The sequence below is a fragment of the Mesoplodon bidens genome (genome assembly GCF_964165515.1).
Source record: "Mesoplodon bidens genome assembly, chromosome: 15".
NCBI classification, from domain to species: Eukaryota; Metazoa; Chordata; class Mammalia; order Artiodactyla; family Ziphiidae; genus Mesoplodon; species Mesoplodon bidens.
In genome coordinates, this window is record NC_138171.1 from 35,152,532 (window position 1) to 35,180,530 (window position 27,999).

Sequence of the window (27,999 nt, forward strand, 5' to 3'; positions counted from 1 at the left end):
CATCTCTGACTTTAGCCAACAACCTCACAGCCAATGAACAACCCCAACATTTATCAGCTTCTCGGGGATCCTCTGAGAGGCTCTGCCTCCTGCTCCCACAGAAGGGATGAGAGAGCAGGAAGGAGGTGCGAGGCCACAGCTATTCCTCACAGCAGGACACGGAGAGCTCCCCTGCGTCCTCTCTGTGCTGTGGCTCCTCCCTCTGCTCCAGCTCTTCTCCAACATCCTCCATGAGCTGGTCCAGGTCCAGGTCACTGGAGGCTCCATCATCAGAGAGGACACTTCCAGCCTCCTGAGGCCATGGCTCCTGGGGTGCAGGCCCTTCTTTCCCCACCGTGGGACAGGCCCTGGGAGGAGCTGGTGGGGTCAGGACCTCTGGCAGTATTCTAGCTTCTTTTTCCTCAGATGAGCTGCTTACTGGGGCCTTGCTTTGGGGAGCTTTAAATTTTTTCTTAGGGCCTAAATGAAAAAGTGATAAAACTGAGAGACTTATTGGGTCATCTGTCCTCACCTTTTACAAGTCAAACTCCTAAATTCCTATTACCAAAACAATCTCTGGAAAAGATGACCTTTCTTAAAAGAAAGAAAATGGGGTTTGGAGTCAGAAAGACTTGGATCCACAGGCTAGACATGGGTCTTGAGCAAACTTTAAACCCTTTAAACCTCAGTCTCTTTATCTGTAAAATGGCAAATATCCAGTCAGAGATACTGAAAGAATTAAAGGGAACAAGTATAGAAGTATCTATCTAGCCGGCCCATGGAAATATCAATAAATGTTAATTCCCACCTCCTTACCATTCTCCTATCCCTGAATGTCCCTGAATCAAATCAATTAATAACCACCAAATGTTTCTACAGTGTGTGCTGTGTTCTACAATTTGGATGACACCCTTTTGGCCAAACTTTTTTTTTTAAGTAATTAAAAGCTGTGAAATTGTTAAAAAATGATCAAAGGAGGGAAAATGCAGACATGAACCTCATTTCCCCACAGTTTTCCCCAAGTCTTGAGCCTTACCTGGCTGCTCAGGTTCTGAATTCCCATGCCCTTTTTCCCCTCCCATTATGGGTAAAGATGGAGCTGCAGATTCATTTCCCAGAGATCTCTTCGTTGTCTTCCTTTGTGGGGTCCCATCTCGTCCATGTGCTCCACCTGCATCACCCCCAACCCCCAACCGTGAAGGACATTGGTTTATTTCTCACTGAGTGACAGCATGGCTAGGGTCCATAGACTCCCCATATTTGTTCTCTGCCTTGCATCTTATGCTCATTTTCAATCTAGTAAGTCCTCTTGGTTCCTTTCTTTTCCCCAAATATTTCCTTTCCCCCCCCACCCCGCGGGTCTTCTTCTCTTTATAGTTCACCTCAGAACCCACCTCCTCCAAGAAGTCATCCTTCTTGGCTAAGAATTTAAAACATTCATTCCACCTTTAACCTAAGATTTTATAATTCAACTCACAGAAGTGAGAAGGCTACAGCTTCCCTGACGACATTAGCATGAGTCTTTTTTTTTTTTTTTTCCCGGTACACGGGCCTCTCACTGTTGTGGCCTTTCCCGTTGCGGAGCACAGGCTCCGGACACGCAGGCTCAGCAGCCATGGCTCACGGCCCAGCCGCTCCGCAGCTTGTGGGATCTTCCCGGACCGGGGCACGAACCCGTGTCCCCTGCATCGGCAGGCGGACTCTCAACCACTGTGCCACCAGGGAAGCCCCTAGCATGAGTCTTGCTCATTTTCTCAGGTTCTGGAGCTGAGACATCAGTAAGGCCCAGCCACATGCAGACCCTCCCACTCTCTGCTTCTGCCTTGCCTTAACTGTAGCACATGTCTCATTTCCAGCTGACTTGCTTACCTCTTGCCTTGGGTTTTTTTGTCTGAATTTTGGCTGGCTTGGGACCAGGCAAAGTTGGATCCTGAGAAAAATAAGGAGAGAAAAATAGGAAAATATAAATGAAGTCACATAATTGTGATTTAATAGAGTGGGATGCTACAGAAATGATGAGTGCACTTAAGGGAGTTCAAATTAGGTTCTGTGAGTCTGATACAATTTAAATCAATGACAGCACTTCCCTGGTGGTGCAGTGGTTAAGAATCCACCTGCCAATGCAGGGGACACGGGTTCGAGCCCTGGTCCAGGAAGATCCCACATGATGCAGAGCAGCTAAGCCCGTGTGCCACAACTACCGAGCCTGTGCTCTAAAACCCACATGCCACAACTACTGAAGCCCATGCGCCTAGAGTCCGTGCTCCGAAACAAGGGAAGCCACTGCAATGAGAAGCCCATGCACCACAATGAAGAGTAGCCCCCCTCACTACAACTAGAGAAGCCCCCACGCAGCAACAAAGACCCAACGCAGCCAAAAATAAATTAAAAATTTTTAAATGTTTAAAAATAAATAAATAAATGACAACAAAGATAAAAATGTTCATCCTTCCCATTCTATTTGTTATTAGTCAATGTAAGGCTTTATGCACAACAGAAGGAAATAAAGTTAGGCCACAAACATGATAAAAACTGGTAAATTAAAAATTAAAAGAGAAAGTGAAAAATCTACATTTCAGAGCTTCTAGTTTCCAGATCTACACACAAGGAGCTTGGAAGCTGTAACTGTGTTCTAACAACTAAAAAGCTGAACAGACTGAAATACCAATAACTCTTCTTAGATCCATAAGGATGGTGAGGACACAGGGAAAACCTCTGCCCTCAAAACTGAAGATACACAGGCAAATACAGGGAGTCATGCTTATCAGAACATACACTCACAAGCAGAAACCACCAAGAGAACTAGTGTCAGGATAGGAAAACCTCAACAGTAATAAAGGAATTGCTCAGTGTGGACAAGTCTGAGAGTTAAAAACTCCAGGGATACCCAGTCATGGGGGACTTCCAGACTTTTTATGAGTTTTACTTCCAGGAGCTCAACCAGATTCTCACAGAAAATATCAAAGAAAAACTCCTTCATGCTTCCAGCAGGGAGAGGGGGAAAGAAACATTTTGAAATATACCAGAGCATTCTGTTCTTCTTAACAAAACCTACCCTCAGGAGAAACCAGTTAACCAGAGCCTAACCTACTAGGGTGTTAACACAGCCTAACTGTCCTGGGGGTAGGGAAATACCCAACTTCAGCTCACTCTAATCACCCTGTCCCACCTAAGGGGGTGGGAAAAAACTAAGAAACACTGTGAAGTTTACAGTCCAGAGGCATAAGTTCATTAATAGACTTAGACCCAATCACAGGATATAGAACACTTCCCCTCCCCTGACACCTTACCACCACATTACTAAAGGTATATTTACAGCAGTACTTTTTACCTGGTACATCATGTTTGGCAATCAAGAAAAAGTCTACAAGGCATATCAAATGGCAAAAACACAACCTGAAGAGACAGAGCAAGTATCAAAACCAGGGACTTCCTTGGTGGCACAGTGGTTAAGAATCCGCCTGCCAATGCAGGGGACACGGGTTCGAGCCCTGGTCCAGGAAGATCCCACATGCTACGGAGCAACTAAGACCGTGAGCCACAACTACTGAGCCTGCGCTCTAGAGCCCACGAGCCACAACTACTGAGCTCACAAGCCACAACTACTGAGCCCGCGTGCCACAACTACTGAAGCCCGTGCACCTAGAGCCCATGCTCCTCAACAAGAGAAGCCACTGCAATGAGAAGCCTGTGTGCTGCAACAGAGTAGCCCCCACTCCCTGCAACTAGAGAAAGCCCGTGTGCAGCAATGAAGACTCAACGCAGCCAAAAATAAATAAATAAATAAATTTTTTAAAGTATCAAAACCAAACATGCTAGAGAATTATCAGATTGGAAATTTAAAGCAAATATGATTAGTATGCAAAGGGCTCTAAAGGATAAAGTAGACAGCATTCAAGAACAGATGAGCAACGTCAGCAAAGAGATGGAAATCCTAAGAAAGAATCAAAAGGAAATGCTAGGGATCAAAAACACTGTAACTAAAACGAAGAATGCCTTTGATGGGCTTATTGGTAGACTGGTCACAGCTGAGGAAAGAATCTCTGAACTTGAGGATATCTCGAAAGAAACCTTCAAAACTGAAAATCAAAGGGAACAAAGACTGGAAAAAAGAATGCAATATCCAAAGATTGTAGGATGACTACAGAATGTATAGATATGTGTAATGGGAATACCAGAAGGATAAGAAAAAGAGAAATATTGAAAACAATAATGACTGAGAATTTCCCAAATTAATGTCAGACACCAAACCACAGATCCAGGAAGCTCAGAGAACACCAAGAAGGATAAATGCCAAACAGCCACACCAACGCATATTATTTTCAAACTACAGAAAATTAAAGTCCTGAAAGAAGCCAAAGGAAAAAAAAAATCTTACCTGATATGCTAAGGAAGGGGAGAAAATGGAATCATATAAAAGCTCAATCAAAACCACAAAAGGCAGAAAAAGAATGGAAGACAAAAGTAGGAAGAAAGAGCAAAGGCAACAAATAGAAAACAGTAACAAATATTGTAGATAATAATCCAACTGTATTATAATTACTTTGAACATCAACAGTCTAAATGACTGTCTAAAATGACCAATTAAAAGACACAGATTGCCTGAATGGATCAAAAAACAAGACCCAAATATATATTCCCTACAAGAACCCCACTTTAAATATAAATATACTTTATATAAATATAAAGATACATATAGGTTGTAAAAGTAAATGCATGCAGAAAAATATACCATGCTAACACTAATCAAAAGAAAGCAGGAATAGCTATATGTTAATTTCAGACAGAGCAGACTTCAAAGCAAGTAAAGTTACCAGGGATAAAAAAGGGCATTACATGGGCTTCCCGGGTGGCGCAGTGGTTGAGAGCCCGCCTGCCGATGCAGGGGACACGGGTTCGTGCCCCAGTCTGGGAGGATCCCACATGCCGCGGAGCGGCTAGGCCCGTGAGCCATGGCCGCTGAGCCTGCGCATCCAGAGCCTGTGCTCCGCAATGGGAGAGGCCACAACAGTGAGAGGCCCGCGTACCGCAGGAAAAAAAAAAAAAAAAAAAAGGGCATTACAGGGTTTCCCTGGTGGCGCAGTGGTTGAGAGTCCGCCTGCCGATGCAGGGGACACGGGTTCGTGCCCCAGTCCAGGAAGATCCCACACGCCGCGGAGCGGCTAGGCCCGTGACCCATGGCTGCTGAGCCTGAGCGTCCGGAGCCTGTGCTCCGCAACGGGAGAGGCCACAACAGTGAGAGGCCGGCATACCGCAAAAAACAACAGCAACAAAAAAAAAGACTCATGATAAAGGACTATTATCTAAAATAAACAAAGACAAATGAACTTATTTACAAAAATAGACCCACAGACATAGAAAACAAACTTACGGTTACCAAAGGAGAAGGGGGGAGGAATAAATTAGGAGGTTGAGATTAACATATATACATTACTATATATAAAATAGATAACCAACAAGGACCTACTATATATCACAATATTTTGTAATAACCTATAAGGGAAAAGAATCTGAAAAAGAATATATATATATACATGTCACTGAATCACTGTGCTATACATATGAAACTAACATATTATAAATCAACTATACTTCAATAAAATAAAAAATAAAATAAAACATACAAAGAATTCATAAAGCTCAACAATAAGAAAATAAACAACTCAGTTTAAAAATGGGCCACACACCTTAATGGATATCTCACCAAAGGAGATATACAAATGGCCAATAAGAATATAAAAAGATGCTCCACATCATATGTCATCAGGAAAATGCAAATTAAAACAACAAGATACCACTATACACCTATTAAAATGGCCAAAATCCAGAAAACTGACAATACCAAATGCCAGCAAGGATGTGCAGCAATAGGAACTCTCATTTATTGTTGGTGAGAATGCAAAATGGTACAGCCACTTTGGAAGACAGTTTGATGGTTTCTTACAAAACAAAACATACTCTTACCATACAATCCAGTGATTAAGCTCCCTGATATTTACTCCAAAGGAGTTAAAAACTTATGTTCCCACAAAACCATAGTTATAGTGGCTTTATCCATAATTGCTCAAACTTGGAAGAAACCAAGATGTCCTTCTGTAGGTGAATGTATAAATAAACTGTGGTATATCCAGAAAAATACAATATTATTCAGCCAAAAAAAATTAATAAATGAGCTATCAAGCCATGAAAATACATGGAGGAATAGTAAATGCATAGTTGTAAGCGAAAGAAGCTAGTCTGAAAAGGTTACACATACTGTATGATTCCCACTATATGGTATTTCAGAGAAGGCAAAACTATGGAGACAGTAAAAAAAAAATCAGTGGTTGTCAGTGGTTGAGGGGTATGGGAGGAAAGGAAAGAGTAAATGGAACACACAAAATTTTTAGGGCAGTAAAAATACTCTATATGATACCATAATTATGGATATGATGTGTCATTATATATTTGTCCAGGCCCATAGAATGAATGTACAACACCAAGAGTGAGTCCTAATGTAAACTATGGACTTTGTGTGATTATGATGTGTCAATGTAGGTTCATCAACTGTAACCAAATGCACCACTCTGGTGGGATGTTGATAACAGAGGAGGCTATACATGTGTGGAGGCAGGAGGTACATAGGGACTCTCTGTACCTTCTTCTCAGTTTTCCTGTGAACATAAAATTGCTCTTAAAAAGTCTTTAAATATGAAAAATATATGTATTTCATATGCCTGAAAACAGACTAAGGAAATAAAATAATGAATATCCTAAGTGTTCACACAGGGAAGAAAGGAGAGTGAAGAGAGGCAACCTGCTATTCTCTGAAATTGCTCCAGTAGGAACCAAAGAACTACAGTAGGAACTGAGATTATAATCAAAAGATAAGTTCCTAGAGATATGAGATATTAGAGAGAATAACTGAGGAAAGAGGAGACTCTCCTTCCCTGAAGACCTGCTAAGAGATAAAACCAGCCAGCCAGTCAGGGCTACTCTGATGCAGGGACAGGATGGTTCCTTAGAAAATATAAATCCATGCTAACCAGATGCCTTACAGCAATCTTCCTAAAAGGAATCCCCAAGATCAATCTTACTTTTTTCTGTTGTTCTTCCTCCTCTTCCTCCAACTCTAACTCCTCCTCTTCTCTCTCCAAGCAGGAATCTAAGCTGTTAGCCCCAGAGAGCATTACGTCTAGAACAGGAATAGGAAGGGAAGGCTAAATAATTTATCCGATAAAATAGGTGATGAGTTAGTGGAGCTGATCCCAGAGAATCAGTCTTCTAATTCTGCCTTTCAGGTCCAAGTCACATTTTCTCCACGAAATCTGATCCTAGATTATCATGGTTCCACCCTTTTCAAAGTCCCGTCACTATTCAACATGCACCCTCCCTCCCTACTCCCTTTTTTTCTCCATTCCTCTCTCTACCCATCTGTGTATCCATCCATCCTGGACACTTGGTCAATGGCATTCGTGGAGAGCCTCCTATTATAGAATCCAGAACTAGGTTGATGATATTGGATATAAAATAAAAGCTTCAGTTGCTGCCCTCATGAAGGAATCCCTTCCCTCTCTCTCTAGTCTTTAACCTCCTACTTATCCTACCTTTTTCTTCCCCACTGTTGTCAGATCCACTGTATCGGCTCCAGAAACCAAACAGGTTAACCCGCTCCTGAGGGAACCAAGAAACAAAAGCAGCATCTACTACTCTCCCAGGGGCTATTTTTGTCCTCTGTCTTCAAGGTTTTTAGTTACAGAATTTGTATTCATATTTCATACCATTTTCACTTGAAATTTCATACTTTCTATCGAGATTTTGTAGAGCTTAACTATTATAATATGTTATAATATTATAATATACAATATTATTATAACTTCTTTTTCCAGTTTGTTTAATTCAGTTAATAACTGGGAAGGGGAAATTCACTGTCATTCTCTACCCCACCCAAAAGCAGAATTTGAGGGTAAAAACTGACTCCACAAAAGAGAGAAGATAAGGTAGATACACCTGAGACTCGAAGTTAAATAGGTTGGTGGGATTCCCCCTACCAACAGTCCCTGTTTGGACTGAGAAAAGATCCCATTTGTCCAAGGGTAGGGAAAAGAATGGATGATTTAAGGCATCAGGGGAAGCTGGCCTGGGAAGAAAAGACTAGTTCTAGGACTAAGACTGTGTAATGGGGAAGGACAGCAGGTTTTCTACAGTAGGAAATGCATAACTTGCTTTGTGTCCCAAGTCCCAAAGAGAAGCAGGTATATGATCTAAACTTTCCCACCTGAATACTGATCTGCTTGGCCTCTTGAGCCATCATCAGGGCTGCCCCCAGTTTCTGACTGCAGTCCTTATTCCTGCAATTTTTCTGAAATGAAAGAAGATTTCAGAAAAGTGACTCCAACAAACTGCTACTCACCAGACATTAGCTTTACACTTATTTCCAGTTTCTGGTATTGATATGATACTCCTATTCTTAATCTTTTGAGCTCAGAGACACAATCCCGTCTTATACCCAAACAAACCTTTCATCAATTTCTAGCAAAATTTTCAACCAACATTTTGGTGTCCTCTCCAAAGTAAAGCCCATGGAAATTTGTAAAAGCAAAATTAAAGGAGTTCAGATGACTGTACTTCTAAGCTCGTCACAAGTTTCTTTAGATCCAGCTGCTTGATTTAGTACTCACTGCCTGATTTTCTAAGGTCCCTGAGCTCCTAAACCTCTGCTCATTTGCAAGGCTCATCAAGACAAACTGATTATAGGGAAAAAATATTATTTAGTTAATTCAGTGGTTCTCAACCAGGGGAGATTTCCCCCCCAGAATATATTCGGCAATGTCTAGAGACAATTTTTTGGCTGTCATAGCTAGGGTTAGGGGTCCTACTGGCTAGATGCCAGTAGGATGCCAAGGGTGCTGCTAAACCTCCTACAATGCCTAGGAATCCCCTCACAACAAAAAATTATGTCAAGTGGCCCAAAATATCAAGTGTCGAGACTGAGAAACCCTAAGTTAATCTGTGCCTTCATTTCTATCACACCTGCTTTGGCTAAACTGTAGAAAACCATGGTCATTAGGAAGGCCCTCTATCTGCAGACAGGGAAAGAGACTAAGAAAAATCATTATCCTGCTGCAATCCTGGTAGAAAGAAGTGTACCTCATAAATAACCTCACCCTTGCATACTTGGTCAGATATGTACTTTCTCCTCACACAGCTTCCCCTGGGAGAAATCAGGTTTAATAAAGAGAGGACTTTGTTTTTCAAGTTCCCTATATCACAACTGACCCCTGAGGGTTGCTTACCACTCCAGCTAACTCCGGAGATAGCTCCTGGAAGTTCTTTAGCATGTTGACTGGGATCCAAGCACGAGAGGCTGTTTCTCCAAAAAATGTCACATGGTACTTGGACTGTAATAAAAGATGGTTCTGTTATAGCCTCTTGTCCTTCTTCTTGCTTTGGCCCTCTAGCCAGAAAAGGCAGGAGAAGAACTGAGGATTCACAAGGAAGGAGGGGCTGGGCCTTCTCTGTTCCTTTAAACCTGACCCACATATCCCACCTTATTCCACTGTCCTTCAATCCTGACCTCAGGAGTCCTAACCAAAGCATATTTATCAAAACATAAATGCCCTAGTAATGATACAAATTTGTTTCTATATCTTTTTGTCACTCTAGCTAAGAATCTGTTTCTGCTTGTGTCTGCTGGCTATGTCTGTATTTCTAACTCTGTACATCTGTTAGGATGGATTTGTTCATTACTTTGGCCTGAGCACCTACCCACCCTGAATCAGGAGAACTCACTGGCAGGGAATCAAGATGAGATGCAAAAAGAAAATATTCCCCCAGGTCAGGATCAGATTCTACCATGCCTGGCCACCTGGAGAAGACAGATGGGTGTAAGGGAATGGAAGAGAAGGGGTTAGGTGAACAGAACACAAACTCATCAATATACATGTACATAAAAGGGCAATATGTTTCACAAATAAAGGACCCCCAAAATAGACCCCTCTGGCAACCCTCCACAGTGGTCACTACCAAATGATTGAAGTGACTTCCATCAATGTACAAAGAAGCTCAGAATCTTCCTAGTAAAAATACCTTATCCTTCTAGGCCTTCTGGAAACCCTGAGAACAAAAGCTTTTGACTAGGGACATCTCCAAAAAAGAAGCTATTCCACCCTTCCTTGTTCTCTTTACTTTGTATATCTCTCATTTCCCAATGTCTAAAAAAATCTTAGAGCCACTCTTCTCTTTCTACCCATCCAGGGTAGAACTGTCCAACCTTTTTTTCCGGGGAGATACCACATCCATCGTGAAACCTCTAGAAAACAGGTTCTTTCAAAGCCTCCAAGCTGAGCGCTTTATATTCTCCCTCACCCATGCTCTTTCTAAGGCAGGTACCATTTCCATTATAAATCCCTTCCATTTCCTTCCCTCCCTGCTTGAATCTACCACTCCCAAGTTCATGAAGGATGCTCTGACTCTGCCATAGCACCCTACCAGGGGTAACCGTATTGCTTGGCCCAGATGATGGATCCTGGGATGTAGGAGGCATAGGCCACTTCACTCTCATGCCCTGTCCAGGTCTCCTCAGGGATATCACAGTGATTATACTCCAAATCTGCCAAAAGAGAGGAGGAATGAAGGGACGGAAAGAGCCTCATAAGGTGAAAATCTGGATGAGGGAAGAGGAGAGGACAAGAAGAAATTGGTATATGCAGCAGGTAGGACCTAAAGGACACCTGGGAGACCCATGAAGGAAATGCAGCCAGAGCCTGGAGAAGTAGGAGAGTTGCCTCGTTACTCTCTATAGAAAGAGACTCCAAACTTCTACCTACATCCCACGCGTCTGACCCTGCTTCCATCAGTGTAACATCATGAAGGTAATTTCTCTGATATTCTGTTTTCTCATCTGTAAAATAGTTGGGCTAGACTAGAGCTTCATAATCTCTTTCAAGTAGTTTCAAACATTCTAGAATTCTAAGACACTGAATCTCTCTCACTGGCTTTTCCCCATACATCCCATATCCCTTCCTATCTGCCAACCCAATACCAACAATCTAATCAGATTGACAGGCTCAAACCAATGCTGAAGAAGATGGAATTCACTCAGAACATACATTTAGATCCCAGGACTCTCCTCACAACATAGCTCTTCAGGGTGTCTTCCTCTAGCCCTTTATGCCAGATTCATCTTGACATGACAGCAAGATCCCCCCTTCTCCCCAAACACTAACTACAAGGACCCCTGGAATCCTAACTGTACTTTTGTCATATTTAATCTAAAGGATGAAAGCAGGCAAAGAAAGGGACGAACAATAAAAACTGAAAAAAAAAATTTTCCACTCCATTCTACCTGTATTCTGGTCACAGGACCAATTATCTGGGAGGACTGAGGGGTCAATGTTCCCACGTAGCCGCCTCCATTTCTCACAGTTTGGGAAGGAACACTGGACCCAGACTAGACATTGACCTGTCACAGGAAAAAAACTGATATAAGAGACTCAAAAATATGTTCTTCCTTCTTCAATTTAATTAAAATCAATATACTCCCTGCCACCACCACCTCTGCCAGAATCACAAAGGCTTAGAGATCAACTCATCCAATCCCTAACTTATAAATGGTAAAACCAAAAGCTCAGAGGAGATAACTGACTGCTAAAGATCAGTCTAAACTGGTGGCAAAGCTGAACTCAGAGCCCAGGTCTCACATCTCAATCTTTCTCCTATACCACGCTATCAGCTCTCCTCCCCTAAGGCAGAAAGGAGTGTTTCCTGTATTGACAGTTCTTAAAAAGGTTGTCTGGCATATTTCTGGCTAGTGCCTCATTTCTCTGAGGGCATGTCACTAAAAAGTTCTTCTGAAGGACTAACCAGCACCTCTTTTGTGCACAGCATCCAGAGTTCCTGTTTCAACCTCAACAAATTAACCTGACACCAAATCACCAAGTTGCAGCCTTTGGGACCCACAGCCCTGAGTTCACCCCTCTCCAAAAGACAGGTTTAAGCCTATTGTTTCTCAAACTATTTACTTCAGGCTGCGCTCAATGGCCAAACACTCCTTTTATCCACTACCTTCCAAACTCTCATCCCCACCTTTCTCTATCCCCACATCTTCTAAGTTGACCCAACGTCCCACACAGCCTCTCCTCTCTCCCTCCCAGACTCTTCCGCTAGAGTCTTTGGAATTCCAAACAACAGCAACAAAAGTCCACGTCTTCAATCTCTTCTCTGAAATTCTGCCTCCTTTCTGAAATCTGGTGATGCGCTAATGACACTGCCCCAACCCGACCCCACCCCACTGCTGAAGCCCTCTAAGAAGAGCCTGTCCTTCTCACATACCCCACGCCAGAAGGTGGGGTCAGCATCATCCTTACTCCCCATTGACACTTGCAGACCGTTACTATCCTCCCTCCTATAAAACCCTTCCTCCCTCAAGGTCTATGCCATGGGACTACACTGCCCTCTCATCACCCTTGTCACGATGCTGTCATCTGGTTCAGACTTCTCCTCTCCACCTCCTGCCCTCGTAGATGACCGCTACAGCCACAGGGGTAACTCACAAGGCACCCCGTATGTTCTCCTCCATGCCACCTCGGTCACCCCCTCACCTCAGGAACCCACTCCCACCCTGCATGCCACACCCAGTCATCTGCAGGGACCGTGCACTCCCCTGAACCACTTATCTAAACCCCTCTCTGATAAAAATGCCCCATTCTTCCACCTCACTTACTCCAAGACCCCTGTGGCAACTTTTAGTTTATCTAGATCTCCAATCCACTGGCCCCTACCTTTCTCTCAATCTAGTAGCAATTAAGGTTGTTTTTCTTCACTCTGTACTTACGCAGGTTTGATTTCCTTAGATTCTCCTGCAGACATCAACAACTCCCTTTCCCTCTGTCCTCCCTCCCACCCAGCTAGCAAACACAATTCTGAATGAACCCACTCTCCTTTTTCTGTGCCTATACTCATTTGACTGAGCATTGCTAGAGAAAAATCACTGACCAGCCACCTAGGTATACTATATATATTCACAGCTAACAATATCAACCAATATGTTTCTCTAGTAAGTTCACTCTCCCACTGTCAAATTTTACCTTGAATAAGGGATGCCCTCCATCCCACCAAAATCATCCCTCAGAAAAGCAGTTGGCTTACATTTGGGTCCCTTCACAATATCCCATATTATGGATCACCTTCTCAATTACTTTATTTTGAAGAATAAAGTACTGGTTGAGAATGATACATTAGTCTGAAAAGACAGTTTCCAATGATAGTTTTGGATGTTTACAGAGGTGACCTGGCAAGACTAGAAAAAAAGAGTGGGGGAAAGGGCCAGGGACCATAAAAGTGAACAGAGATGAATCAAATAAATGGTGGTTGTAAAAATAATGAATATTAATGAGGAAATGAGTGGGGGAAAATCATCCTAATGCTATAAAACTAGATATTTATGGTTTAGGATGAACTTTCCAATGACAGTTTTTAAAGACATACAGTTCCTTAAAGTTTCCTTTCAAGCAACTTAGAAAGAAGAGAAGAGGTGTTTGAAAACAGTGTTTGAGGCTCACGATGTGGCTCTGTGATAATGAAGGCTGATGTCATAGACACAGGTCAAGAGCATTTCGGTTGACTGCTCATTCTTTTTTTTTTTTTTACAACTTTATTGGAGTATAATTGCTTCACAATGGTGTATTAGTTTCTGCTTTATAACAAAGTGAATCAGTTATACATCTACATCTGTTCCCATATCCCTTCCCTCTTGCGTCTCCCTCCCTCCCACCCTCCCTATCCCACCCCTCCAGGCGGTCACAAAGCACTGAGCTGATCTCCCTGTGCTATGCGGCTGCTTCCCACTAGCTATCCACCTTACGTTTGGTAGTGTATATATATCCATGCCCCTCTCTTGCTTTGTCACAGCTTACCCTTCCCCCTCCCCATATCCTCAAGTCCATTCTCAAGTAGGTCTGTGCCTTTATTCCTGTTTTACCCCTAGGTTCTTCATGACATTTTTTTCCCTTAAATTCCATATATATGTGTTAGCATACAGTATTTGTCTTTCTCTTTCTGACTTACTTCACTCTGTATGACAGACTCTAGGTCTATCCACCTCATTACAAATAGCTCAATTTCGTTTCTTTTTATGGCTGAGTAATATTCCATTGTATATATGTGCCACATCTTCTTTATCCATTCATCCGATGATGGACACTTAGGTTGTTTCCATCTCCGGGCTATTGTAAATAAAGCTGCAATGAACATTTTGGTACATGACTCTTTTTGAATTATGGTTTTCTCAGGGTATATGCCCAGTAGTGGGATTGCTGGGTCATATGGTAGTTCTATTTGTAGTTTTTTAAGGAACCTCCATACTGTTCTCCATAGTGGCTGTACCAATTCACATTCCCACTAGCAGTGCAAGAATGTTCCCTTTTCTCCACACCCTCTCCAGCATTTATTGTTTCTAGATTTTTTTTTTTTTTTTTTTTTGCTGTACGTGGGCCTCTCACTGTTGTGGCCTCTCCCGTTGCGGAGCACAGGCTCCGGACGCGCAGGCTCAACGGCCATGGCTCACGGGCCCAACCGCTCCGCGGCATGTGGGATCTTCCCAGACCGGGGCACGAACCCGTGTCCCCTGCATCGGCAGGCGGACTCTCAACCACTGCGCCACCAGGGAAGCCCCTGTTTCTAGATTTTTTGATGATGGCCATTCTGACCGGTGTGAGATGACTGCTCATTCTTGAAACACTAGCTTCCTTGGGTTCTGTGATCCCTCATTCTCCCGCTTCCCCATCCCATCTTTCTGGTAACTCCCTCCTCAGTCTCCTTTACTGAATTCTCCTCGCTCTCTGTCCAATCTCTAAATCTCTGAGTTGGAGTTCCAAAGCCTAATCATGGGTCTTCACTCCCCATGCTGCACTTTCTCCTGAGGCCGGCTCATCCACTCCCTCAGCTTTGAAATCCACTTTCACACCTGACAACACACAGAAGTACGCTAACAGCCTCTGTTCTGAGCTCCCGCTTCCTATAGCCATCTTGCTCTTTGATCTCTCTATCTGGATGTCTCACAACGATCTCAGACCTACTGGGCCCAAACCCAAATGCTTGATCTTATCCTACAGAACTATTTTTTCCCACCTCCTTTCACATAACTGCTCAAGCCAGAAGCCAATCATCTTTAACAAACCCTCTCCTCTCTCTCACCTCCCAATATCCAGCTCATTACCAAGTTCTGATAATTTTACCTCTAAAACATATCTTAAAACCATTTACTTCTTGTCTCCTTCACCATCCTAATCCAAGCCACCAAAATATCTAATCCTAGCACTAACTTCCTAGCTGGTCTACTCTTGTCTCCCCATACCCCATTCTCCAATTAATCACCAAAGGGATCCTTCTAAAACATCAATTTGATGGTGTCACTTCCCTGGTTAAAACCCACCGGGGGCTTCCCACTACACTTAAAATTCTCACTTCGTAACATGGTCTTTGATCTAGCCACTGCCTACCTCCTTACGTTTATCCAGAGCCACTTTCCAGCCTTGCTTCCCTTGCTCTCTGAATTCCAATTATACCAGCTTTCTTTTAGTACCTGGAGTAAGACAATCTTCACCTTACCTAAAACTTTCTCCTACGCTTCACTTGGCTAACTTCTAGTCTTGCTCCAGGTTTCAGCTTAAATGTTATTTCCTTACAAATGCTTTCTCTAGCTGACCCAATCTTAATTAGGTCTCCACCATTTCCTCTCATGACATTCTTTTCCTTCCCTTCACAGAACTTAATGCAAATTTATTTACTGGATACTCCCTTTCTACTTCCTGCTCCAGGAGCACCCACCTCTCCTTGGCAACTGTGAAAAACAGGAAGAGTGGTTCATTAATAGGAAGAGGTTTACACAGTCACTACAACCACAATTCAACTCACGAGCACTGCCAAAGGAGTGAACTTCTGTCTCCCAGTCTAAAATCTATCCCTCGCCTTAATACTGAGAGTTACAGGAGACGGAACACTACTACCCAGACCACCCGACTGCCCAAATTAGACTTATACCTCCAGCTCTTTATACTGATTGCCATGTCATTACAACATGAGGAGTGGTTTATTGCCCTAGACTACCTTGTTTCGTACCTGCATAGTCTTCCTAGAGTTTTCTTTCCAGTATGTACAAACCATATTATTCTTCTATAATCCAAATTATATATATATATATATATATATATATACACACTTGCCTATTAGACACCAGCTGACTGTTTAGTCCACTGTTCCTTAATCTTCGGGTTCTGGTTTTTGGTTTTTGGGTTTTTTTCTTTTTTGGTGCAAGCCTGTTTTCCCCCTGATTAAGACTACTTATTTTCAAAATTTTAAACATACTAATATATTGTATGATCTATTTTATTTATCATACTAAAATTTCCCAATATTACCAAGGTTATTTCACACAATGTATTTGTTTGTTATCTATCTAGCACACTAAAACTGTAAATTCTATGACAGCAAGGGTTATCTATTTTGTTCACTAATATATTTCTAGTACCCAGCACAATGCCTGGCATATAAGGCATTAAAAACTATTGTTAACAGAATAAATAAATCTATATGCATCCTTATTTCCCTCCATCCAATCTGAAAGGCTGGGTCCTTTCTGACTCAAAATAAACCCTCTGGTTCTCTTCTTTAATCTCTCCCTCTCTATAAACAATTTTCCCTCAGCATATAAATATGCTGACAATAAAGAGGTCAAGTATCTTTCTTTTAAAAGAAAGCTAAAAAAAAAAGAAAGAAAAATCTTCCATCTACTTTATACCCACTCCCCTTTATTTACTATTTTTTCCCTCCTTGTTTTCACATCTAAACTAATTGAAAAAAGTATCTATTCTTCAACCAACAATAACCTGCCATTCACCCTCACCAACCCCTATGGTTGCTCTAATCAACACTAATGATTTCCTAATTGTGATATCTGTTGATTTTCAAATCTTTATTCTTTTTATCATCTCTGTAGCAGCATTTAACATGGCGAAACACTCCCTCTTTCTTGACATTCTCTCCTCCCCTGGAATCTGTGATACCACACTCTCCTAGTTTTCCTCCTACCTTTCTGAGCTTTCTCTTAGTTCTTCTTAGCTTCCTCCCTGGGTAGCTCTTCCTCTGCTCAACCCTAAACATTATGCTCCCCCAGGGGTTTTATCCAATGTTCCCTTTTCACTCTACACCCTCTTCTTGGAAAATTTCATCTATTCTTATTGATGCAGATGACTCCCGAATCTGTATCTCCGAAAGCCCAGACCCCTTTCTTGAGCTCTAAATCTCATCACAGACCCCCTAACTGAGGCAAAGCTCAATCCATCATCTTCAACTTGCTCTTTCTTCTATATTTTCCATTTCAGATCATGATTCTTCATCCACTCAGTCACTCATGCTGGAAAACAGGACCATCCTAGAGGCCTCACTCTTCCTCAGCTCTCATATCCAGGAGCAGTCATATCATACTGATCTTGCGTCCTAAAGATCTCAATTTTGTCTCTTCCTCTTCACTGCTATTGTCTGTCTTCCTTGCCTGGATAATTATTTCTATGGGTCTAGTCTTTCTCCTGCCAATCCATCTTCCATGCTAGTGCCAGAGCAAGCTTTCTAAAATTCAAATCTTATCAAGTTTTGCCTACTTAATGTCAATCGTTCCTCTTTACTTTTAAAATAAAATCCAACTTCCTTAGCCTGACTTGTAAGGTCCTTTAAGATCTGGCTCTTACTTGCCTCTAGCCTTATCTCCCCCATCCCTACAACCTCCTACCCCCCAAAATACCCAAAAGCTACAAACATTAGCCCTCCTCCATTACTCTGCCAATAATTATCACTCTGACCCCCACTCCCACCTTAGTTCGTCTGACTAAATTATACTTCAAGATCTGGTTCAAGTGATATCTTTTTCTTGGAAACTTTTCCAGGACTACTCCCAATTTGTAGCTTTCTTGTTGGCCTTCCTCACAAGCTTCTCTCTCGCACGACAGGCTTATATTTGTTTCCTCTGCATTTACTCAGTACCTCCTAAAATGCCTAGAATTTAGCAAGCACCAAACACCTGTGGATTATATGAGTTAATAACTGAATGAATGAAATAGTTCTCTCTCTTCCTCAGCACCATATCCTCTAACAAGCAGCTGTGAGGGATAAATTATAGTCTTTGCAGAATTTCCTCTAACATCCTAACCCTTACCTCTCTCGTCCACCTCCAATTTTCAAGCCCAAGGTAGGTTTTTCAAACCATGGCTGAACTCACCAAAACCACTTCCCTCTCCCTTTTGCTGGTCCCTGATCTGAGAATGATCCTGAACTGTTTTCTTCAGTTGGTCTTTCTGCCTGTGCTCATGTCCACTTTGGGCTTTCTCCATTTTCTCACCTTCTGGGAAGATAAAAGAAAACATTGTAGGGTAGGGAAATGAAGAAGAGAATAGTTGTAGATAGTAAAGGCCAGTTAAAGAAGGAAGAAGAATCATAGCTCAATAGTTTCAAGTCTTGGGCTGAAAATTCTCAGTATGCCCACTGTCCAATTCCCTAATTTCATGGAGTAAGTGCTTGAGCCAGGTGTCAAAGTGTATCTGACTATACTTACGAGCGGCCTTCTTTCTTTTGCTTAAGGAGAGTTTATTGAATTTCTTCTCAGAAGGTGCAGGATCTGGCTGGCCTGGCTTAGATGTCTTTATCTCAGGGATTACTCCACCTTCCTGAGAGGCTGAAATCTCTAGAATATGCGGTACCACCACCCTCTCTCTGCAAATAAGATCTTTAATTAAAAGGTATAAAGGGGCAATTTGTAGTACCCCTCTTTTGAAAAAACCCAAGGATAAAAGTTAGGAAGACAGAAGAATTGTAAGCTCTCTATGGCCTCCTGAGGTCATTTGATCCATCTACTGGCCTGTTTTTCCCAACTCAACTCAAGTATCTTTCCTGAGATAAGAGAAAGCTATAGAGATATGAAAAATGACTAGATAGATAGATAGATGGATAACCATTTATCAATATTAAGCCTACCCTGTGATCAACTCGCCTCACTGGGATAAACTTACCCATCAGCATTATTATTAGTAGTAGTAGAAGAAGCAATTCCTGGCTCCTTGTCTAACTGGGTACATCTTGTAGGCTGGGCACAGGAAGTCTCTGCAAAATCAAGGCTAGATTCCATCCCTCCCAAAACAAAATACTATAAGCAGAGAAGCAATTAAAGAAAACAACTACTCCATTATTTCCAAACTGTAAACTTTCATTAAAATATCTCCCATCAGTTGCCTGGAAGAGCTTACCTTTGGACTTTTGCCACACCACAGAACTTTCAAGTTTGTTTGTTTGTTTTAAATATTTATTTATTTATTTATTTGGTTGTACTAGGTCTCAGTTACGGCAGGCGGGGTCCTCAGCTGTGGCTCACGGTTTACTTAGTTGCAGCTCACCAGCTCCTTAGTTGTGGCATGCGAACTCTTAGTTGCAGCATGCATGTGGGATCTAGTTCCCCAACCAGGGATCAAACCCGGGCCCCCTGCATTGGGAGCGTGGAGTCTCAACCACTGTGCTACCAGGGAAGTTCCAACTTTCAAGTTTTCTAATTCTCAGGAAAAACTACAAATCTGTATCCTTCTGCAAGCCTTTCCAGATTGATTTGCCTATTCTAGGATAGCCAGGTAATGTTAATTTTATTTTGTGTACATAACAGAAATTTTATGTACCATGTTTTATATCATTTGTTCCTCAAACTTTCTCTAGGAATGGAAGTATACCTAGGAATAGCTGAAAATGTCAAACCACTGTCCTTAGCCTCATGACCTTATGGAGAAGGCCTCATGACCTATGCTATAGAGTTCCTTATTCTAAAATCAAATTCCTGAGCATATGTTAGAGCAGTATTAGAAACAGAAATATACAAGGGTAGATGGAGACTAAGTTCTTCAAATCTGGGAAAAATAATTTATCTTTTCTATGAAGATTGTAAACATATAGAAATAAATTTAAATTACATTTTAAAAATCTAGATAAGACTATTTTTATATTCTGAAGTCAATGTAATCTACTTTTCTAAAAGTCTGTACCCTCTGTCTAAGGTGGTTTAGCTATAGTCCTGTTGATAGAAGATGAAGTATTTAAAAATATTTCAAAGTCTCATCTAATATTTCCTTACTTAGAAAGATGGAGGGAAGGAGAGAAGCTATCGACTTACTCTACCCCTCAGATAACAGTTTCTTTGCCAAACTGAAACTCTTTTTCTCCCACTATAAGCCATACCCAAGCACTCCTGGAGGGACTTCTGTAGCACAATCTGGACAATCTCCTCAAATTCTGTATTGGTAAGAGTTGATTTTCCCTGCAGAGAGAAGGGTAGGGGAGAAAAACTGCTCATCTTTCCCCAGTCCTCCTCTGTGACTAGTCAAGGAAGCCTCCTTTAGATGAGGCAGTAAGTTCATAAGACTGAGAGCATAAATTCAACCTAAGGATTCCATAAATTCTATCCCAGATCTCCTGGGAGTAAAGGAGTCAAAGAAAAGGAAAAAGTTTATAAAATTTCTGTCTACCTCTACTCTCACTTCCATCCCACCTCAGCCCCTCCCTGCCCAGTACGCCCTGGTAAACGCTTTCATCAAAACACTTTTTACCTCTTAGAGAAGAAAATAGAAGCCCCAAAAAGAAATCAAAAACTGAAACTACAGGATGAATTTTCCCTGTGGGATTTACCACATTCAAATTTATGTTATAAATATTTAAATGTCTTCTGAAATGAAAAGATCCTGTCTGCCCAGGCTGGGTGACTAGGAGAAACTGTCCCACTAGAGCCCATCATTGTGATTTTTACCTTTTCTTTCTTCTCTGCTTTCTTGTTGTCTTGAGCCTTTCCTTTTATCTCCTGGCCACTGCCTGTACCATTCTCTTTGGTTGTTTTCTCCTTCTTCTTCTCTAACCTGGCCTTTAGCAGGCTTGGCCTTGTCTCTGCCTCTGGGGAACTGATTCCCGGGATCTCCTCCTTCGATGAGTTAAGGTTACAGGGCATCAGGCTATGCAGTTTTTGTGCAGGTGGGGCAAAGGTTTTCTTTGGTCCCTTCCCGCATACTGAAAGAAATTTGATCATCAAATGGAATTTATGAAATATAGAATCTAACACAGAAATTGCCAAACACTGCCATTGATTGACCATATCAGAATTATCTGGATATGAAATAGTAATAACAATATTATAATATGAAATATTATAATATGAAAAAATAATAAATTATTATTCAACAAATTCAGATTCCTAGGCCTTCCTTCCCCAACCCTCCCAGCCCCCCACCCTCTCATCCCTGCCCTAAGATTCTGATGAAGTAGTTTGAAGTGAGGCCCAAGAATCTGTAATTTTACGAGGCTATCTAGATGATTCTGATGCACTACCAGGTTTAAGAACCACTGAGTAAGTCAAAGGTGATAAATATAAGTATGCAGGAAACTGAATTATTCAAATGTGAAATTTTTTTTAATTTGCTTGTTTTAACTTTGCACAAAATTTTAGGGGAAATTAGAGAAATTTTTAAAAACCTAGTCAAAATCTACAAACGATGCAATGAAAATTGTACTGATCCTCCCAGGTATAAGTAATGTATCTTTCTTCTGAGCTTCCATAACACTTTGTACCTGTCCTGTGGCATTTACCACATTCAAATTTATGTTTTAAATATCTAAATGTCTCTTCTCTCCCTACGAGTTCATACATTTCTTGAATAAGACTGTTTGTAAGTCAAATATATTTCACTCAAAGTGTCTAGAAAAGTAGTAACTTTAACAAAGTGGACATGAAATACATGTGAATTGAGTTTCCCTTTGGGGGGAAAGGTGTCCAAATGACCAAGGGCTGAGAAAGAAGAGGAAAGTGACTCTTGACTCACTTTCTTTACTCTGCAAGGTTGTCATCATTCAGCTCAGAAGCTACACTTTTCTTTATGCCTGTTAGAAAAAAGAAATGAACTGCTATTACTCTGAACATGATTTTTCAAATTTTATTGAAGCCTAGTTGATTTACAACGTTCTGTTAATTTCTGCTGCACAGCAAAGTGATTCAGTTAAACTTATATATATTCTTTTTCATACTCTTCACCATTATGGTTTATCACAGGATACTGAATATAGTTCCCTGTGCTATACAGTGCTGATCGAACATGATTTTAAACTTTCTCCTCTCCCTGTCTTCTTGGGTTCAGGGTCTCTTTGCCTGGGACACTTGAACCACATTTTCTGCCTTCTTGACTACAATTCTACTCCTCAGCAGTGCCAATACATGCTGGAGGATAATAAAAGTTGCTGTTTTAAAGATCAGCAACAATCCTTAGTGTTTTAAGTGCCTAGAACCATGTGCAACATGAGGTAGGCACTTGTAAGTAGGTAGAAATGATAGTGGTAGTGATTTGTTAAAAAACAAAATTCAGGGGCTTCCCTGGTGGCACAGTGGTTAAGAACCCGCCTGCTCATGCAGGGGACACGGGTTCGAGCCCTGGTGAGGGAAGATCCCACATGCCGCGGAGCAACTAAGCCCGTGCACCACAACTACTGAGCCTGTGCTCTAGAGCCTGCGTGCCACAACTACTGAGCCCGCGCACCTACAGCCCGTGCTCGGCAACAAGAGAAGCCACCGCAGTGAGAAGCCCACACAATGCAACAAAGAGTAGCCCCCCGCTCATTGCAACTAGAAAAAGCCCGCGTGCAGCGACAAAGACCCAACGCAACCAAAAAAAAATAAATTAAAAAAAAATTCAACTGAGTAAATTTTGAGGATCTTATTGGCTTTATTCAACAATTCATGAATTGGGCAGCATCTAATCTACCAGATAGACAGGAGTTCCAAGGAGCTATACAAAATTAAAGACTTTTACAGGCAGAAGGGAGCAGGAACAAGGAAGTAATACTAGGAAAAAAAAAAAAAAAAGCATGTTGGTCATACAAGGTTACTTTCCTTTAAGGGACTACTGGAGTTTATCAGGCAGATTACTCAACTAGTGCTGATCAGGCAATTCCTGACTGACTGGTTTAAGATTCCATTTCTGGGAGACCTAACATTGTAATTAAGTTGTCTTGGTTTAGTGACTTGGGGCTTAGCATAAGCAACCCCATTTGGTGCCTCTTATTAAAGCAAGACACGTTTTTCACAGCCAGAAGTATAAATAGTAGCAGAGTACTGGTAGTAGGGTGTGGACAGTCCTGGGAGTTAAACAGTGAGAGTTTTCTTCAGAGGGATAACCTCATTTCACAAGGTTCTCCTAAATACTTAAAACACAAATAACCTATAAATTCTCCTACCTAATTCAGACATCCCTATGCATAGAGAACCCCCTTTATTAACATCACTATAATGTATATCTTCCCTTTACCTAGATCTTCTAGTCTAATAAATTTCCGAATGTGCTGGATTCTCGCAATTTCTATTCATGGCTCAGAAATAATTAGTAATCAGCAGAGGTCCCCAGAGAAGCTAGTAATAAGAATCTAGCATATTCACTCTATATCCATAGTTTATCTGTAGCTATCTACTCACAGATGTTCTACACAATATCAGCATGCTTCATTATTTCTACCAAAGTTGTGACTAATAATAATGAATAACACTTATTGAGCACTCACTATAATCTTTGAATATGTCATCTCATTTAATTCTCCCAATAAATCTATGAAATTGATACCATTTTACATTTGGGGAAATTGAGGCTTAGAGGGATTTAGAGACATTAAGTAATCGATAAAGTGGTAAAAATCAGGATTAGAATCTGTCTGATTTATAAGTTTGTGTTATGAATTGTGCTACACTACATCCCAATCGTCTAGTTCAGTAGTTCAGTGCTTCACAATAATTTTAATATCACAGCACACATGTAAAGCATACATTAGAAGTACACATTGAAACACAGAAAATATTTCTAGGTACTCCAGGGTAAAAGGACCAGGCTGCCCACATCCATATACAACTGAGGGATGGGAGTGGGGGGCCTCCAGCCACACTACAGGCTGAAGAGGTTAACATCTCTACACAGCTATAAGTTATCTGTGACCCAGCACAGGGCCAAGATTCATCTTGTGATGTTCCAAGAACTTGTACATTTTTCCAGTTTTCACTTTCCACCATTAATATTATTTCTACCCAGCTGTGGTTTGCCCAAAACCTCAGTGTTAATACATGGTAGAGTCAAGATGAACCCAAGTTTTGGCTTCTAAATTCTAATAACATGTCTGTTCTTCTCAGTGATCTTATTTCTGGCTGTTGGTTTTGAGTGCTTTGAAGGCCCTGGACCTGAAACTCAATCTTCCAACTCTGCTATCTCCCACTATAAAGAGATCCAAAAGCAGCATAAAATGGATCTTTGGGTTCATACAGTCTTCCCTCTAAAGGGGCTGAACATTTTACGACCCTCAAATGGCCAAGCTAAACACTCAGTTGTTCAGGGTGTAGAATTCCTCCCTCCAGATCCCAAGATGAATTCAAAAGGTACTGGCGACTTGACTTAGTGTGGCCACAGCATGGCTGAATATAAAGTATTTTTAATTTTTTCTTTTTGGTATTTTTCTGTTCCTTTTCTTCATTCCATAAATGCAAATAATTGATATGCGCTATTCTGCAGTAACCACTTTTCTTATATATTAAGGAGCACATTTTATCATTGTTTCCATCTTAACTTTTCACCACCAACTCCCAAACTTATTTGACACTGGAAAAAAAGCAAGTGGGACCCTGGGGGAGAATCACTGCAGCAAATTGGTCCCTTCTTTACGACAATCCTAAATAGAAGCTGGAAACTGGATAAAATTAGGCTGCAAAAGGAATAATAATAATAAATAACAAACATATCTTCTCCCAGACTCTAGAATTCCAAAAATGATCCTGAGAAGTCCCTATGAAGACAATCAGAATTATAAAACTATACTAAATGAGAAAAACAAAATGAAAATTAGTGTACCTGAGATGACAAAATTTGATTTTTTTATATGTTCATCTATATAAGATGCTTGTGTATCCGTAAACTATCTCTGGAAGAATACACAAGAAACTGACAAAAGTGTCTCAGCAGAATGGAAACGGGTGGCTGGGGGTGGAAATGAGCTCTCTACTGTACCCTCTTGTGTAACCCTAGCATTTTATACATATACCACCATTTCAAAGTGATTTTTTAAACTCTATTTTTAAAATAAAAAGAGTATTTTAATCAACTTAAAAAGGCAAAATTTTTCCAATATTTAGGTTCAAATCATTATCTAAACCTATACTGACCTCTCTAGGCAAAAGTGTGTTACTGGAGCCCCAACCAACTAGATACAATTGTGGATCATTGTTGAGTTAATAAGATGTAGTAAATATACAAGCAGCAATGAATACTGGTTTTCCTTAATCTACAGTGAGGGTGTGATGAAGAACATTACTTTTAAATAAAATCTCTAACCTGATCAATAGAGAAGGGAAAATCTGTAGTCACCGTCTGACAAGTCAAGTCTCTGCTCCTCTGTTTCAGGCGAAGTACTTTCTTCCACAATAACGAATGTTGAAATCTACTTCAGAGAGAGAAAAACAATTTTAAGGAAGTTAATAAATATACAAAATACCACCAACTTTCACCTGGCCAGCTATGAAATGACTGGGAGCTCTAGACCCAGGAATTGGGGCTCTAGACCCAGGAATAACATTTGAGGTTTTAATTTCTTTTTTCTGACCTTAGATGAAAAAAGAGAGACAAAAAAATCCAATAAAGCTTTAAGTGTGAAAGTAACAGAAAGTTCCATAACCAGATCCTAACTACTGAACTGACATAAGAAAGAAGGGTGAATAAGAAGGGGGAAATAACTTAGAAATAATAAAGGGAACCAAGGGAAGGTGAATGAGCTGTTCCAAAAAATAGTTTTCTTTCATTTAGAACACTAAAAATCATGACACTGATTATAGAATGAAATCACCTAGCTCAGCAGATCTCAAAGTGTGATCCAAAGACCCCTGAGGGCCCCCTCCCTTTTTCAACTACTTATCTGTGTTAGGCTGGGTTTTCTCATACTCTTCAACCAAAACAAGATATCATAACAGATTAAATTCAGAAACAGATGAAAATCCAGCTGTTTTCTATTAAGCCAGACATGAAAGAGATTTGCAGAAATGTAAAACACCATTCTTCATACTAAATTTTCTCTCATTTAGGAAAATATATTTTTCATTAAAATATTATCTACGTTAACATTATGTAATGGGTTCATTATCGTTATTTTAAAATTAATAAATAAATGTTTAATTTTTTTCTCAGTTTAATTTCTAATATACTAGTATCAATAGATCCATAAATAGATATAAACCAATCTTTGGAATCTTTCATAATTTTTAAGAGTATAAAAGGATTCTGAGACCAAAATGTTTGAGAATTGATCTAGCTAAATAAATTCAGTCTTGTCAATATTTTTCGAAAAGCATTAATCCTCCTCCCCCTTCCCCCCATTTAGAATATGCTCACAAATTTCTCCCCTCTTAAGTATCCAATTATTCCCTCTTTATATTGTCCCTGGAATCCTTGGTCTAAAAGAACAAAAGAAACCTTTTAGAATTGTCCTCTAACACACAGACTCCGTGAGCCTCAAAAAACTGTATTTAAAGACTATATTTTGAAAAAAAAAAAGACTATATTTTGAGCAGAGAACAAGAAAGATCGAGTTTCTGTTCTCACTGAGCTGACATTCTAGTGGGAGTAGTTAGACACAAACAAAAATAAGTAAATATATATTGTAAAATAACTAAATAAAGACTATATTTTGGGAGCAGTTTTCTCAGGGTTACTTGAGATGCTGCCTCCCAGGCTTGAAGTCCTCAGTATGGCCACCAGATAAAACATAACTCTTAAATAAATAAATAAAGACTATATTTTAAATATCCTTTAAGCTGGAGTTTGATTTCTTTTTGTCTTAATGTCCAACGGTATGTAGATCCCTGCTCATTATCATTCCCCCGTAAGAGGTTTTTTTCTCTTTCTCTCCTTTCCTTCCTGTCTCTTTCTTTCTTCCTTCTTTCTCTAATGTGCACTCAGCAAGCACGATTTAAAACGTTTAACAAGACAGAAGGAAAAAATGATCCCCGCTACGCTTACTGCCCACAGCAGACTACCTAACAAGACATTTACTGTCCTAACTACCTGAACTAAACCTTTTCCATAATCTTATAAATAAATTAACAGTGACTAAAGCTTCTCGGCTCAGAGAGTGCAAGGAAGCACAGAGATACGGGCACTTATCACCAGAACAGACTCTTTCTTTAGGACCCTGATCCTGGTTCAGACCCTTGCTATCTAACTCCCGAAAAGCTTCCATACTTGCCCCAAACTATTGCTGACCTCAAACTAGCCTTTTTGTGTTGTTTTCGCTTAAAGGGGTCATGCCCGTGGACTCCCAGACTCCGGCAGCATTTTGCCTCACAGAGCACCAAGGTGATGTTTAGAATAAAAGGCCTGATTCCACCTTATAAACTAGAGGGAAGAACTTTGACGGACCCACATTTTTCCCTCTCTCTTCCCTCACCAATTCTGTCTTAAGAATTGCATTTAAGACCGGAGGTACCACAGAGCCAAAAGTCCTTGACTCCCCTCAAAGGGTAAAACAGTGGCTTTCTAGCCTCTCTTCCCCATGAACAACTCCCCCACCATGAGAGAATTTCCCCTCAGCTCCCACCCCCAACCCGCGGAGGCACCAGGATCCGCATTCTCGCTCAGGTCCGTCGTCGCCCGCCGTGATATTGAGTTACTTTTGTTTGTTTGTTGGGAGTAAGTTTACGGTTAGAGATTCTGAGGACAGGGGTTAAGAGTTGGACGGCACCCTGAAGAGAAAACTTCTCAGGCGACAAGTGCCAGGATTGGCCACGCCTAGCACCTTCAGCTGCAAGCGGAGAAGCACCAGCTACCTTCTGGAAAGATGAGAACCTAAGCGCGAGGAGCAAAATGGGCTAATGCAGAGATTCTCCGAGCCCCCTCGAACCTCGAGCCAGCTTTCCCGCCACCAGAGAAAGGCGCGAGGCCGCGCACAAGCTCCACC

The 27,999-nt window shown here is 41.1% G+C and overlaps 1 protein-coding gene across 5 annotated transcripts; it reads right to left on the minus strand.

The window, feature by feature from the left end:
* Positions 1-2: 2 nt before the first annotated feature.
* Positions 3-27,996, minus strand: ZCWPW1 (zinc finger CW-type and PWWP domain containing 1). Of its 5 annotated transcripts, none has more exons than XM_081258017.1 (18): positions 27,869-27,996; positions 25,386-25,491; positions 21,852-21,909; positions 20,789-21,042; positions 20,224-20,302; positions 19,017-19,107; positions 18,563-18,720; positions 18,230-18,352; positions 11,306-11,422; positions 10,450-10,570; positions 9,751-9,826; positions 9,255-9,359; positions 8,237-8,320; positions 7,566-7,632; positions 7,056-7,153; positions 1,849-1,909; positions 1,016-1,150; positions 3-459 (listed from the first exon to the last, which is right to left on the minus strand). In XM_081258017.1, exons 3-18 carry the CDS (start codon positions 21,877-21,879, stop codon positions 140-142), a joined length of 1,917 nt encoding a protein of 638 aa, XP_081114143.1. In that variant the 5' UTR covers positions 21,880-21,909; positions 25,386-25,491; positions 27,869-27,996; the 3' UTR covers positions 3-139. The 5 variants fall into 5 exon arrangements, with proteins under 5 accessions (XP_081114143.1, XP_081114144.1, XP_081114142.1 ...); XM_081258018.1 differs by having other exon boundaries at positions 18,230-18,349; positions 25,386-25,494; XM_081258016.1 differs by having other exon boundaries at positions 25,386-25,494.
* Between the last annotated feature and the right edge of the window lie 3 nt (positions 27,997-27,999).

What these genes read in the sequence shown, in the direction of transcription:
- ZCWPW1 (XM_081258017.1), bottom strand. Translation starts at nt 21,879, where the DNA reads ATGATGACAACCTTGCAGAGTAAAGAAA. An exon ending in CTCATCTTGATTCCCTGCCA is followed by an intron (nt 9,360 to 9,750) that starts GTGAGTTCTCCT and finishes CTTTTATTACAG; the next exon opens with TCCAAGTACCATGTGACATT. An exon ending in CCAAGCAGATCAGTATTCAG is followed by an intron (nt 7,633 to 8,236) that starts GTGGGAAAGTTT and finishes TGGTTCCCTCAG; the next exon opens with GAGCGGGTTAACCTGTTTGG.